This window comes from Haliotis rufescens, unplaced genomic scaffold (genome assembly GCF_023055435.1).
Source record: "Haliotis rufescens isolate VD_foot unplaced genomic scaffold, xgHalRufe1.0.p SCAF_8, whole genome shotgun sequence".
Taxonomy (NCBI): domain Eukaryota; kingdom Metazoa; phylum Mollusca; class Gastropoda; order Lepetellida; family Haliotidae; genus Haliotis; species Haliotis rufescens.
In genome coordinates, this window is record NW_025964372.1 from 42,147,742 (window position 1) to 42,163,337 (window position 15,596).

Here is a 15,596-nt window from a genome sequence, read left to right on the forward strand (position 1 = left end):
TAGCGCCTCCTACTAAGACCGACAATTGACGTGACAGTCCATATAAACCTTTGTATATTGCATATTTCCTATACAGAACAGGAGCGCAGAACGTATATTTGCCTCGTAGCACCGAAGTAGTCTACGTTTTACAACGTTTGAACTGAGTTCGTTACCGCCTATATCTGTAGAAGCGCATTCCCCCAATAGAACTGCCTTAAGCGCGCTTATTACTGCGAATACGGTACATGTATTAGAGGTAGGTCGTTTCCCACTGCAGACGTCTGAGTTAATGTTAGCGCTACAGTGGTTGTATTTCGACCCTGTATTTGTATGATAATGATGTTACCCGGTAGTTCAACAGAATCATTCAGCAACCTTTTCTTTTCTTACGTGAACATATTATCTCAGATCGATAATCAATATTCTTCACCATGATCACAGCAAGGAAGAGGAAGAACACACGTGTCGGTCGGGCAGGCTAGAATATCTTACCGGGGCTTCTCGTGCAGGAAGTATTCGACTTGACTTACATTATGAGCACGTGTTAATTTCAAATTTGAAAGAAACCCCTGACGCTGCAAAATAGAAAGATCATGTAAAACTCTGTGTGTTATAACCAGCGCCCGGATTGAGCTTTGAGGGTTACCTATAATACATTGCCCAATGAGTGAGTGAGTGAGTATGGTTTTACGCCGCTTTTAGCAATATTCCAGCAATATCACGGCGGGGGACACCAGAAATGGGCTTCACACATTGAACCCACGTCGGGAATCAAACCCGGGTCGGCGTGACGAGCGAACGCTTTAACCACAAGGCTACCCGACCGCCCCTTGCCAAATGAAGCGAAGGTTTGTTCAGTGTCTCTGTCTGTCTGTCTGTTTGTTGTTTAACGCCGCACTCAGCGATATTCCAGCTATATGACAACGGTCTGTAAAAAATCGAGTCTGGACCAGACAATCCAGTGATTGACATCATGAGCATCGATCCACACAATTGGGATCGAAGACATGCATCAACCAAGTCAGCGAGCCTCACCACCGATCCCTTTAGTTGCCACTTTTCAGTGTAATGAAACAGGAGTGATATGAAAGAAAGGGTTGTATGCTACTCAAAAGAAGTTAAAGTTTCATCCGATTCTTTCATATGAGGGGCGGTCGGGTAGCCTAGTGGTTAAAGCGTTCGCTCGTCACGCCGAAGACCCGGGTTCGATTCCCGACATGGGTACAATGTGTGAAGCCTATTTCTGGTGTCCCCCGCCGTGATATTGCTGGAATATTGCTAAAAGCGGCGTAAAGCCATATTCACTCACTCACTCACTCTTTCATATGAAGGAATCGATTGTTCCTTAACTTCTTTTGAGTGGAATGTATGCTGAGTATAACATAGTAAGGATGCGAGGTATATCCGGCAGTGAGCTACACATATTTGTGTTTATGAAGACGGATATTTAGCTAAACCATAAGTTGTTACAACGCAGTAAAGGACAAAAGAGATATTTTGACAGTTTATCTAAAATGGTTATACTGTTTGCGTGGGTGAGTGAGTGAATGACTATTGCTTAACGCTGCATCAGCAATGTTGCAGCTGTTCGCGGCGATATGTTGTCATAATTAGATCGATAACGATACATCGGTATATCAAATAGAGAGTGGATAACGACATATGGGAATATTATATAGATAGTTGGTAAGGGTGATTAACAAAGGCTTATGAAGATGAAGAGTACTTTTGTTACACAGTGAAACCTCGTTAATCCGGACTATTGTTCATAGTGAAATCGTTTGGATTAAAGAATGTCCGGATTAATGAATCACCGGCAATTAGTTATGTCCGTCAACATTAAAAGAATAAACTGCAAGTGATTCCATGGCATTTGATGGCTAACCAAGCAGTTCTTTTTACGTTTATGTTTCCATAAAAGGAAACGACTAATGTTTATGATTAGCAGATAATGGAATGGGTGGGCCTTGAGTTGTGTAATTGATGTAATGATTTGGCAAGGGCGGATCCATCAAAAAGGGAAGGGCACAAAATATCACAATCTCTTCTCATAAGTATTGACATCAATATGTTTTGCCCTTATGGAGATATAAACGTAAAACCCGGCCTACTCTTAGCCTATATTTCTGCTACGCGGATTTACCCAATATGTACACCGGCCTTAACGTTTATACGGGGTGTTCGGGTTAACGGGGTGTCCGGATTGGCGACGTTTCACTGTAGTAGCATTTCCTCCAGTTGTTTATACTGAGGTGGTAAGTAAATGTTGTTTTACGCCAAAGTCAGAATTAGTCCGCTCTGTCACAGCCGCATTTCAATTAAACCAATCTTAATTTAAACATCTTTTAATCTGGTAGATGCTTTCTCTTCTCGCATATCTGATCGGATTTTATTGAGATTGGTCTGTTATGAAATCTGGGACAGGCAAACCGGTGGGGGGTGGCCCGAGGAACATTGAGTGAGTGAGTGAGTGAGTTGGGTTTAACGCCACTTTTAACAGTATTCCAGTTATATCGCGGCGTGTCAGCTTAATGTGGGAGGAAAGCCCGAAGTGATGCAGGTCTCTGACGTTTATCACTTCGGTGAAACCCACGCCCGAGGAACATTGACGCTACCGGAGTGCGATCAAACCTAATTAATCTTGTTTGTTTGTGTGTTGTTTAACGTAGCACTCAGCAATATTCCAGCTTTATGACGGAGGTCTGTAAATAATCGAGTCTGGACCAGGCAATCCAGTGATTGATATCATGAGCATCTATACAACTGGGATACGATAACATGCATCAACGAAGTCAGCGGGCCTTACCTCCCGATCCCGTTAGTCGCCTCTTACGACAAGCATAGTTTCTGAAGACCTATTCTACCCCGGATCTTCACGGGTTCCCAATTAATCAACCAGGTCACACAATGTGACCACACTGTCGGATTGTTTTTATCTGTTACTTTTTTTGTTTGTCAAGTGTATATATAGTCTGTAAATAAATTTAATACGATACTGTATGTTGTTCCAACACTGTCGGTCGCGTCTGTGGAGTAGTGGGTAGAGCGTCTGGTCCGCGTCATACCAAGAAACGTTAAAAGCTGGTACTTGTTGTTACCCTGCCTGGCGCTCGGCATTAAAGGGGCTAAAACAAGGACTGGTCAGCTCGGAGTCAGTATACTGCGTCTGAGTGGAGTATCAATGTTAAAACTGCAGCCTGGCATCTAGGTGGGCTAGCACTATAAAACCGACGTAAGTCTAGACTAGTACAAGCACGCCCCCTCCCCCCACCCCACGCCGACCACCCACGTCGCTATGTAAGTGCAATAATCTTGAACGCAGCGTTGAACCCCAGGTCACCTCACCTCTGAAACTGTCCCCGACTTGTTCATAGTGTCTGTGTAGATTATATCATTACTCTGCAGAGCTTGTTTATTTTGTTTAGTAAAATAATAGTAGATTTGCAGAAAGTTGAAATTGTACTTTTTGTATTTTCACGTCTATTTTCTTCAAATGTTCAAATGTGTATATATTTCGACTTGTTGATGTTTTGTACAATAAAAACGTTCATTACAACCCTTGTTTTGTTGACATTCCTGTGGGTCCTTCTGCGCATGTCAGCACCTATGCAGTGGGGCTGTTCCACTACCGAGGTAAGTCACCAGATGTATTGCAGATGTGTGACAAGGAAGGACTTCCGCTCGTATCCCAAACTCCTAAAGTTATATACTATGCATTGCCGCTCAATCCTTTAATTATATATATATATATATGTTAGAGTGGATACGCGCGTAAGTCTTATCGGATGTTATTTTTATTCTATAATAAACTAAATATCAATCATATTCTTAAACACTCCTTGAATTTCACCATGTACTGGACAATCTGCGACAAAAAGAACGTTTACGTACGCTTCAGTGACTATTTAGGAAATAACTTGTAGTTAAAGTTTTTAGAACCGTATTTATATATCTACAGCCATACATATGTGGTGTCAAGAATAGATTCCTAGCAACCTATGCTGGTCATATGCACCAACGTAATGGATCGGGTGGTCCGACTTGTTGGTTGATTGCGTACCCAAGATGTGGTGGATTGTTGCCCAAAATATCAATCACTGGATTGTCTGGTCCAGACTGGATTATTTACACATGAACACACACTGCATACAGCAGGGAGTGTTCTGAATGATGGTGTAAACATTCTGGAAACACATTGCTTGTCAACAAAATCAAAACAAACATATTTATCAGAGGAGTCATTTAATATTTACACAATTTAACAGTGTACTTTATTCAAATCACCAAAGAACCTTCAATAGTTAGGAGGGATAATTCTAGGGTAGCTATAGTTATTTAAAAAAAATTAACAACAAAGATTTATTGCAACTCTGTATGAAGCAAGTCAGATATGGCATTAGCATCTCCCACTGTTGTGCCCTACCAGTCACTTATTCATAATGGTAAAAAAAAATCAGAAAAACCTTTGTGGCTCAGGTCATCTTGACCCAGATATGAGCCAGTACTTGATAGTGAGTGAGTGAGTATGGTTTTACGCCGCTTTTTGCAATATTCCAGCAATATCACAGCTGGGGACACCAGAAATGGGCTTCACACATTGTACCCATGTCGGGAATCGAACCCGGGTCTTCGGTGTGACGAGCGAACGCTTTAACCACTAGGCTACCCGACTGCCCCCAGTACTTGATGGACAGGTTTCTTTCTCTAACGATTTGTATTAAATTGTTTAACACAGATGGCGTGTTGAGAACTGATGTTCATTCCAATGTTTCTCGAATTTGTAATTCAAAATAGCTGCAGAAACATCAGGTATTTTTCAAAACATAAAATGTGGCGCAAACCTTCCTGAATGATATGGTGAATTTGAGGTGTTTTCATCTACAATTATCCCACTGATTGGTAATATCCATTCAAATCTTAACATGAACAAATATTGTACAATTAATTTTTTACAACTTGTACACAATTAGATGAAAGAAATAGTTTTTTAGTTGCCTCATAGCTATATTCATCATCTTGGTATTGTCGGTATTTCATGGCACTGGCGTAATTGTGTTGTGCTTCACGATACATAAACCGGTCACAAACATGGACCTTTGGTGTGATGGGCGAACACTTTAACCACTAGGCTACCCCACCCCACCCAAATGCTTAGTATAAAGCATGGGACGATGATTTCAGCTCCTGGTGTAACCCACGTAGTAGGGATGATTCTCTATAATGTAGAATGTACATGAAGAAATGACGACCAAGGACAAACACCTGTTCGTCCAATGGAATAGATCCGAAGGACTGTATATGCACTGTCACCATGACAACTCGACCTCCTGATCCCAGCTTGGTAGGTCTCAATGTCATACAAGTTCATCATTGCAGCGGCAGATTGTCAAATATTGTAGAGGTGAAGCAGATGCTGTCAATGTTTCTTAAATGTCCTGAACCAGAATGATGATGGTTGCAATAAGAATTCTATTTTGATCTCCTCGTCAAACTCTTTCATGCTCTGGTGCTTTGGCCACTGTCTCCCCTAGTTCCTCAAGAAGTTCTCGTCTGTAATCGTCAAAGTCGCCGTCGATCTCGCTAATGCCTCGGTTCTCTACAACCCACAGTTGACAGTCTGTCTCTCGGATGAGACGCTCGTCGTGACTCACAATGATCACACCTGCAGAACAAGAGCATGTCATGAACATTAACAAGAGCATGTCATGAACATTAACAAGAGCACGTCATGAACATTAACAAGAGCATGTCATGAACATAAACAAGAGCATGTCAAGAACATTAACAAGAGCATATCATGAACATTAACAAGAGCATGTCATGAATATAAACAAGAGCATGTCATGAACATTAACACCATGTCATGAACATTAACAAGAGCATGTCATGAATATAAACAAGAGCATGTCATGAACATTAACAAGAGCATATCATGAACATTAACAAGAGCATGTCATGAATGAATCAGAGTAAATCATGAATGTAAACTGGAGTATATCATGAACTCTAACCAGAGTAAATCATGAATGTAAACTGGAGTATATCATGAACTCTAACCACAGTATATCATGATCGCAAATCAGGGGAAATCATGAATGTAAACTGGAGTATATCATGAACGCAAATAAGATTTAATTATGTATGTAAGTCAGAAAAAAAACAGTTTCTGTGTCAGGTTTCTAGTTCCTACAGAGAAGGTTCTGAACCAAAGATTAACAAATTTGCCTATCTCCTACCAAATACCTCTAGTGAAGGTATGCACTCAGGACAGACAATCTATAATTTCTCATAGTTCATAGCTTATACTCTAAAGCGAAGATTAACAAATTTGCCTATCTGTTACCAAATACCTCCAGTGAAGGTATGCACTCAGGACAGACAATCTATAATTTCTCATAGTTCATAGCTTATACTCTAAAGCGAAGATTAACAGACTTGCCGATCTCCTATCAAGGTATGGCTACGGCTCTGGTCTTACAACCTTAATTCACTCGGGCCAAACATAAGTAATATCTTGTATAGAATCAATGTCCCATACCTCCAGTGAACTCCCGAATAGCATCTGCAAGAGCATCAATGGACTCAATGTCAAGGTTGTTAGTGGGCTCATCCTGCAAGTAGAGTTTTGAACATGAGACTAACACTTCACATCTCAGACAGACAGATGGTGCTGCCTATAGTCATGTGAAGTTTTTACAACTGTACATAATAACCAACCATCATTACTGTTTTTGTTAGTTTGTTGTTTAACACTGCACTCAGCAATATTCCAGCTACATGAAGGCGTTCTGTAAATTATTGAGTCTGGACCAGACAATCCTATGATTGATATGAGCATCGTTCCACGCATCAACCAAATCAGCGAGCCTTGACCGCCCGATCCTGTTTTATGACAAGCATGGGTTGCATCGCCTATTGTGATAAGCATTGGTTGCTGATGACCTATTCTAACCTCGATCTTCATGGGTCCCTCATTACTGAGAGAGATTTATTAGATACATTGGGTTTGGTCTGTCAGAAATGGCTCCTAAGATGGATAATCTCTCCTCATAAGATTCAAACACACACAGCACACACTGGCAGGTCTGTAGAAACCATCAAGAGCAGTTAGGCTTCATAACTTTGTAATATGTTCATTGTTTGAACTCCTGAGGTCCTGTATATAGGCATCTGCGTGAGGGAAGGGAGTTAACTGACTGTAAAAGTTCAGTTTCCACCCTTGCCAAACTAGGCTGGAATTTCTAGGCTCGAACATAGCGCCACCAGTGAGTATGAAGAGTTATGTCCCTTCTATGCCCCTCCTATTGACCAATCAGATTCCACCTTTCATATCACTTGCATTTGCCTCAAACAAAATGGCAGCACCCAGTCAAGACAATCTGATCGAGGATCAAGATATATATTGTAATAAAACAGGTCTTACTTTGCAAAGCGCATCAAATCATGTGAGCACCTTGATTAAAAACATGAAAAGACTTGGAAAATATTTGTCAACGCCCAGATGACGGTACACATGCTTTGCATATCCTTTGCACATGTTGATTTCGTTACACAATTTTGATTGGACTATGCATGGACTTGTTTGTCCAGCCAAAACATAACTCCTATGATTCCAGCCTAGGTTGGCAAGGGTGGAAACTGGACATTTACAGTCAGTTAACTCCTGCCTCGGGAAGATGGTGCATAGGTGTTTGCTGAAACTGTATTTGAATCTAAGGTACCTGCAGATTTGGATTTCAACACTTAATTTGAGGGGGCTCAGATTATGTTAGAGACTAACACAGAATTGGGTGTTCATTAACTTCCTTGGAGTAGTATATTTTCTTTCAGTCACTGCTTCAAGATATAAAATAAGTTCTACAGAAGGAAGATATCAAATGTACTTGTTCTATACATGTCATTGTATCCCAATTGTGTAAAACACTGCTCATGATGTCAATCACCATTATTCAATGACTGCTGTCATATAATTGGAATCTGGGTCTGGGATTACACAACAAAAAAACCTGGCAATATTCAATGATCTCACCAAGATGAGGACGTCCGGGGCCCTGCAGGAGAGTTCCGCCATCGCCACCCTGGCCTTCTGACCGCCGGACAGATCGCTGTTCTTGATGGTGTGACCGTGACTCGCCAGGCCGAACTTCCCCAGGATCTTCCTGGCATCCTGGTACTGCATGTTGAACAGCCGCTGCAAGAGTCAAACACACAGCTGCAGTCACATGGTAGTTACAACAGTGTAACAAGGGAGATAACTCTTATTCCTGGATCAGTTTCTATTTCAACGTCAGACAATCCAGTGATTGACATCATGAGTATCGATCAAAGCAATTGGGATACGATGACATACATCAACCAAATCAGCGAGCCTGACCACTCGACCCCGTTAGTCGCCTCTTACGACAAGCATAGTCGCCTTCTAGGGCAAGCATGGGTAGCTGAAGATCCATTCTACCCCGGATCTTCACGGGTCTTTACATGTGAATCAATGTTGACAGTTGTTGGTATAGTATTACTCTGTGTTGTATAAGAATGATGCACCGACTCGTTGATGTGAGGATGATCAAGAATAACACTGGGAGGAAAGCCAGAAGTGATGCACGTTGTGGACGTGTACCACATGCTGAACCTCTTGAGGGTTTGATGGCGTCATATAGTCAGTCAGTCATGAGTGAGTGAGTGAGTGAGTATGGTTTTACGCCACTTTTAGCAATATTCCAGCAATATCACGGCGTGGGACACCAGAAATGGGCTTCACAAATAGTACCAATGTCGGGAATCGAACCCTGGTCTTCGGCGTGACGAGCGAACGCCTTAACCACTAGGCTACCCGACCGCCCCCTTCCCAAATAGAGCACTAGTGGACCAGACCACCAGGGTTTTACCTTGACTTACAAAAGTGGAAGCTGAAAATAGTGCTAGACCTGTCATTAGCCAAACTCCTGCTGAGTTCTATTTTTGCTGAGGTGAGGTGAGGTGAGGTGAGGTGGTGAGGTGAGGTGAGGTGAAATGGGGTTTAATATTGCAGTCAAGATAATAATAGAGTGATGTGCATGTATGTGTGTGTTTGTGACTGCTTGTACTAGTACAGACTAATGACAGGTTTATAGTGCTCGCCCACTGACATATCATTCCGCACTTTAGGAAGGATGCCCCACTCAGACAGAGTATACTGACTCCGGGCCAACACGTCCTTGCGTTTCCCCCTTAATGCAGAGCGCCCGGCATGGTAACACCAAGTTCCATGTTTTAAAGTCTTTCAATATGAGAGTCAGCAGATCGAACTACTGACCTTCTCCTTTCTGAGCAGACAGTCTGTCCACTACACCACATAGGCGAATGTATCTAATCCTGCCATATGAGTGAGAGAGTGGTGGCGTGCACCTATTAATTTGTGAATGCTTAGTTCTATTCCTGTTGAGTGATCCAACATTTTTTATCTCTTGTACTGTGGACCCTGATCTGCCCCGACCACCATGGATCAAGTATGATCCAGTATGAACAGAACTAGTATGAGATGTGTTTACCTGAAGATATTCCACGGGCGTCTCCTCCAGGTTAAGCTGGTCAGCTGAGTGTTGATCATACTTCCCTATCCTCTGCAATAAACAAGTCAGTGAGTCAGTGAGTGAGTAAGGTTTAATGTTGCTTTAAAAAGTATTCCTGTTATATCACGGCGTGTCAGCTTGATGTGGGAGCAGAGTGATGTAGATATTAGAGGGTTACCACCTACTTCTTGTGAGGTGAGTTGAATTGGGGTTCAAGATTATTGCACTTATATAACATCCTTGTTTTTAGCCCCTTAATGCTGAGTGACAGGCAACGTAACAACAAGTACTATCTTTTAATGTCTTTTGGTATGACACAACCGGGGATCGAACCCCGCGCTGCTCTACCACTAGACCACACAGGCAGTGACCTACTTCTTGTGACCTGCCACCAGAGCCAAATGCCACACCAAAACAATACTATTAAAGTTATTTCCAAATGTATCTTGTCCTCCTCCTGTGTCTTCGATGGATTAAAAATAAACAAGATACAACAACAAAATGCAAACATTAACTGTTAACTCTTACTGGTTGTCCAGGGCCCACTTGCGTAAAGCGATCTTAGCGCTAAGACTATCGTAAGCCTATGTTAAAGTATGGAAGTTACAATCATCTTAGCGCTAAGACTATCGTAAGCCTATGTTAAAGTATGGGAGTTACGTTCATCTTAGCGCTAAGACTATCGTAAGCCTATGTTAAAGTATGGGAGTTACAATCATCTTAGCGCTAAGATCCAGTGGGTCCAGGATAAGTAGAACCAACTCACAAAACATATTTGAGACAAGTAGGCAGTGAACAGAAGTTGGGCAAACATATTTGGTTTGTTGTTTAACGCCACACTCAACAATATTCCAGCTATATGATGGCGGTCTGTATTTAATCGAGTCTGGACCAGACAATCCAGTGATTGACATCATGAGCATCGATCCACACCATTTGGATCGATGACATGCATCAACCAAGTCAGTGAGCCTGACCACCTGATCCCTTTAGTCGCCTCTTACGACAAGCATAGTCGCCTCTTACGACAAGCATAGTCGCCTTGTTACAAGTAGAGAGGGTGTACACATGTTGTGCACATGCAGGTCATGAAGATGATATTAACTACACTCCCGTGGACACATCACATAAACATATACTATTATCTGCTACTGAACTTGCCATTAGACAGGACACGCACATATCCTTCGTAATACTTGTCGTGGACCACCCGCCTTTCTTCACAATGGTACTTGACCTCACACAGTCAAAAGGGGTTAATTGCTCAACTTATCCTGGCTTACTATGAATAATATTTGATCAAATGCCTATGTAGGCTGGCCATGTCATAACAACGAGAACAAAGTCTTAACGCTAATCATCCCGCACCTTATCATAGATGACAACTTTATGCCATGTCATAACAACGAGAACAAAGTCTTAACGCTAATCATCCCGCACCTTATCATAGCTGACAACTTTATGCCAAGTCAACAAAATATAGTACACAACTTTTATTTCTATTTCAAACTACACAAGCTGATTGGTCAGCAATGAGTCTGTATTAATAAAATCCAAATAGCATGGCCTCAGATTTGTTTTACTGTGTATTGACACAAGATCACAGTCTTCTAAACTAAAAAAGATTCAGGTATGTACAAACACTATTTCAAACTTACCAATCGATGGTTCTTCCTTATTTCTCCTTGTTGCTGAAATCAAGAACAACATCAATTGTAGAGTAGGAGACGGTTTTATTAGTGAAGGAGATTGTATAATTTTGAGAGTGTGGTATTTCTTTGTTGTTTAGCACAGCAGTTTGCCATGTTCAAGCTATGATATCAGTCTGTAAATAACCGAGTCTGGACCAGACAATCTAGTGACTGATATTATGAGTGAGTGAGTGAGTATGTTTTACGCCGCTTATAGCAATATTCCAGCAATATCACGGTGGGGGACACCAGAAATGGGCTTCACACATTGTACCCATGTCGGATCTCGAACCTGGGTCTTCGGCGTGACGAGCGAACGCTTTAACCACTAGGCTACCCGACCACCCCGACCACAATCACGGCAATATAGGAGGAGGAGGACAATGAAGTCCACGAGTCTGACCACTCGCCTCTTATGACAAGCATAGGTTTCTGGGGATCAATTCTAAGCTTGAATCCTCATGGAGACACTGAATGACAAGAATGTATGGCAAAATAGAAAGAAGCATAATGTTTTTTGGCCCAGCCTGCGTCATTTTGAACTCTCAAATCTGAAAGTGGTGTGTCTTCTATCCGGTTAGGCACATAGCTGAAATCAAGCTACCAAATCAAGCCTGTTTAAAGATCTGGGAGAGGGGGACTTGGGAGAGGTGGATCCCCAAAAAGGGGAACTGGAGAAGTGGACCTGGGAGAGGTGTATCAGAGATAAGGGGACCTGGAGAGGTAAATCTCAGAGAAGCGGACCTGGGAGAGGTGGATCAGAGATAAGGGGACCTGGAGAGGTAAATCTGAGAGAAGCGGACCTGGGAGAGGTGGATCAGACATAAGGGGACCTGGGAGAGGTGGATCAGACATAAGGGGACCTGGGAGAGGTGGATCAGACATAAGGGGACCTGGGAGAGGTGGATCAGACATAAGGGGACCTGGGAGAGGTGGATCAGACATAAGGGGACCTGGGGAGGGGAGGTAAATCTGAGAGAAGTGGACCTGGGAGAGGTGGATCTGAGAGAGTTGGACCTGGGAGAGGTGCATCCGAGAGAAGGGGACCTGGGAGAGTTGGATCTGAGAGAAGGGGGATTCATCTTTTATATGAAGTCTTTTGTTATGGCAAAATGAACCTACCGGCTGTATCTCCTTTGTCAACAGCTTGAGGAATGTACTCTTGCCCACTCCATTGGGGCCGACTATTGCAACTGAAATAACAAAACATTACAATGCATAAACAAAACAGGCATGGACACAGTCACTAGTCTTGTTCGTTTGTTCGTGCGTTCTTTCGTTCGTGAGTGTGTGTTTTTACGCCGCTTTTAGCAATATTCCAGCAACATCACGACAGGGGACACCAGAAACAGGACAAGTCTCATGAAATCAGAAAGGATGTGTAGTATTTATCCTAAAGTCTACTATTCCAGAATGACTGTTTGCTGCACTTAACTCATGTCGCCTGTGCCTGCAGTAATAACAAAACTGAAAATGTTCTCACAAAACAAATGATGATATGTTTACTTAGGATCAAATTGATAAACAAAGGTAAAATGTCTTCTTATCACATTCAATGACTGCATGTCAACAAAACCTGTCAGCATATTTTCAGCAGCAACAGTGGCCAGTCAACATCCAACAGTAAAGACAGACAAGTTCAGAGACAAGTGAAAATGAAACATAGATTTTTTCCAAAATCTAGCAGTCTTACATGAACCAACCACAACTCAGAATGGTCAATATCAATAGTATCTACAAGATGTACAGAGGAGTAAATACTGTTATCACACACTAGGAGTATTCGACACTCACCAGGGATGTCAGTTTCATGTCATACAAATAATCAATAGCTCCCCCCAAAAGTGAGTGAGTGAGTGAGTATGGTTTTATGCCGCTTTTAGGATATCCCAGCAATATCACGGCAGGGGACACCAGAAATGGCCTTCATACATTGTACCCATGTGGGGAATCAAACCCGGGTCTTCAGCGTGACGAGTGAACGCTTTAACCACGAGGCTCCCCGACCGCCCCCTCCCTGAAAAGAGCACAAGTGCACCAGACCACCAGGGTTTTACCTTGACTTACAAAAGTGGAGGTCCAGGGGAGACCAATAATTAATTTTAAGGGTCCTGTAGAATACTGTACATTTTGATAATTACTTTAGAGCCTGGAAGGAATCAATGATCATGTGGACAGTGGTCATGATTAATGGATGAAATGACAGACACCTACAAGTATACAAAGGTACAGAGGTAGTTTTACATTAACAATAATGTGATTTCATGCAATCCATTATCACCCATCAGGACCCTCATGATTTTAGAGTTATCCCCCTTTGTTTCAGGTACTTGAGTCCTTGAAACGGACTCGAATCTGGCTTAACCCAATCCGTTATCCCAATACCCAACCACACCATCTGACCTCGGTCCAAGCACTATCAAGGTCTGTTTAACCAAGGGAGGGGAGACAGTTATCAGAACTTGGATCGGGGCAAAATGGCAAATGAGCAGCCTTGGGTGCAAACAATTCAAGGGACATAACTCCCTCTTCTCACCTCTGGATGACATATCAATACCAAAGTCCAGGTTCTTGAAAAGTGACCTCTGTCCATCATAGCCAAATGTGACATCTGAAATACACAACAGCAAACACTTTAAGTACAGATGACACCATCGGCGATCCTTTATTGTTCGTTTACACATCCTTCATCACCTGTGAGGGGCGGTCGGGTAGCCTAGTGGTTAAGGCGTTCACTCGTCACGCCGAAGACCCGGGTTCGATTCCCGACATGGGTACAATGTGTGAAGCCCATTTCTGGTGTCCCCCGCCGTGATATTGCTGGAATATTGCTAAAAGCGGCGTAAAACCATACTCACTCACTCACTCATCACCTGTGAATAGACACAGCTGCAATACAAGTGAGTGAGTATGGGTTTACGCCGCTTTTAGCAATATTCCAACAATATCATGACTGGGGACACCAGCAATGGGCTTCAACCATTGTTTCCATTTAGGGATTCGAACCCTGGTCTTTGGTGTTACGAGCGAACGCTTTAACCACTGGGCTGCCAGATAACCTCAGCTGCAAGGCAGTGAAACAGTGCATGAATGAGGTGTGAACACTATGATTGCCTACCATTAATGGTAAGGTGCAATGTGGCTTAATGTCACATTCAAGATCATTGCACTTAAGCCTATATAGCGATGTGCATGTGTGTGTAACTGCATATTCTAGCCAGGACTAATGCCTGTTTTACAGAGCTAGCCCACTGAGATACCATGCCACAGTTAAACATGGATACCCCACTCAGACAGAGAGCGCCAGGCTGGCTAAGAACAAGTACTACCTTGGAACGTCTTTTGGTGTGATGCTGCCAGGAATTGACCACAGACTTTTCGCTCTCCGGACAGATGCTTTAACAAGTTTATCAACTTGATAAAGCATTGTGTAGTGTGTGAGTGTGTCTGCGTGTACTCGTCCAGATTGATGCCAATTTATAGTGCTAGCACACAGAGATACCATGCCACAGTTTAACATGAATACCGCCCTCAGACACAGCATTCTGATTCTGAGCCGACCAGTCCTTGTTTCAGCCCCTTAATGCCCAGCACCAGCAAGGTCAACAAGTACCATCTTTTAACGTCTTTTGGTATGACGCGGCCAACTTCCGATCTCCCCTGGTGGATGCTCCACCACTAGACCACGGACGTGGTAAATTATGTCAAGCAAGAAACATTGCTATCTGTGTGATGCAAACTGAACCCTCAATGGTCTGAGGACATTCTGGGCACCCAGTATAGGTGTGAGTGAGTGAGTTGGGTTTAATGCCACTTTTAACAGTATTCCAGTTATACTGCGGCATGTCAGCTGAATGTGGGAGGAAAGCCCGAAGTGATGCAGGTCTCAGACGTTTACCACTTCAGTGAAACCCACGAGCACGGGTATGGTGCTGACAAACCTAGAAACATAATCAGGGCGAACCGGGATTCGAACCCACAATCATAGGTTTTTGGCATGCCCAAGGGACGCAACTCCACACAGCGATTCACGCCGCCTTAGACGACTGGGCCACCCGTGCCCCCCCACCTAGTATAGGGGTGAGTGGGTTAGGTTCATATACTCACTGTGCACCCAGTATAGGGGTGAGTGGGTTAGGTTCATATACTCACTCTGCACCCAGTATAGGGGTGAGTTGGTTAGGTTCATATACTCACTGTGCACCCAGTATAGGGGTGAGTGGGTTAGGTTCATATACTCACTGTGCACCCAGTATAGGGATGAGTGGGCTAGGTTCATATAGTCATTGAGCACCAAGTATAGGGGGTGAGTGGGTTAGGTTCATATACTCACTCTGCACCCAGTATAGGGGTTAGCGGGCTAGGTTCATATACT

The 15,596-nt window shown here is 43.0% G+C and overlaps 1 protein-coding gene across 1 annotated transcript in view; it reads right to left on the reverse strand.

Moving 5' to 3' along the window:
- Positions 1–4,207: 4,207 nt before the first annotated feature.
- Positions 4,208–15,596, reverse strand: part of LOC124114967 (ATP-binding cassette sub-family F member 1-like) — a 33,583-nt gene continuing 22,194 nt past the window's right edge. The window contains exons 12-18 of the mRNA XM_048389194.1: positions 13,758–13,832; positions 12,344–12,414; positions 11,189–11,221; positions 9,510–9,581; positions 8,012–8,173; positions 6,521–6,593; positions 4,208–5,644 (exon numbers count right to left, since the gene is read on the reverse strand). Coding sequence (XP_048245151.1) covers positions 5,469–5,644; positions 6,521–6,593; positions 8,012–8,173; positions 9,510–9,581; positions 11,189–11,221; positions 12,344–12,414; positions 13,758–13,832 — 662 coding nt within the window. The 3' untranslated portion in view covers positions 4,208–5,468. The remainder of the gene's footprint in view (positions 5,645–6,520; positions 6,594–8,011; positions 8,174–9,509; positions 9,582–11,188; positions 11,222–12,343; positions 12,415–13,757; positions 13,833–15,596) is intronic.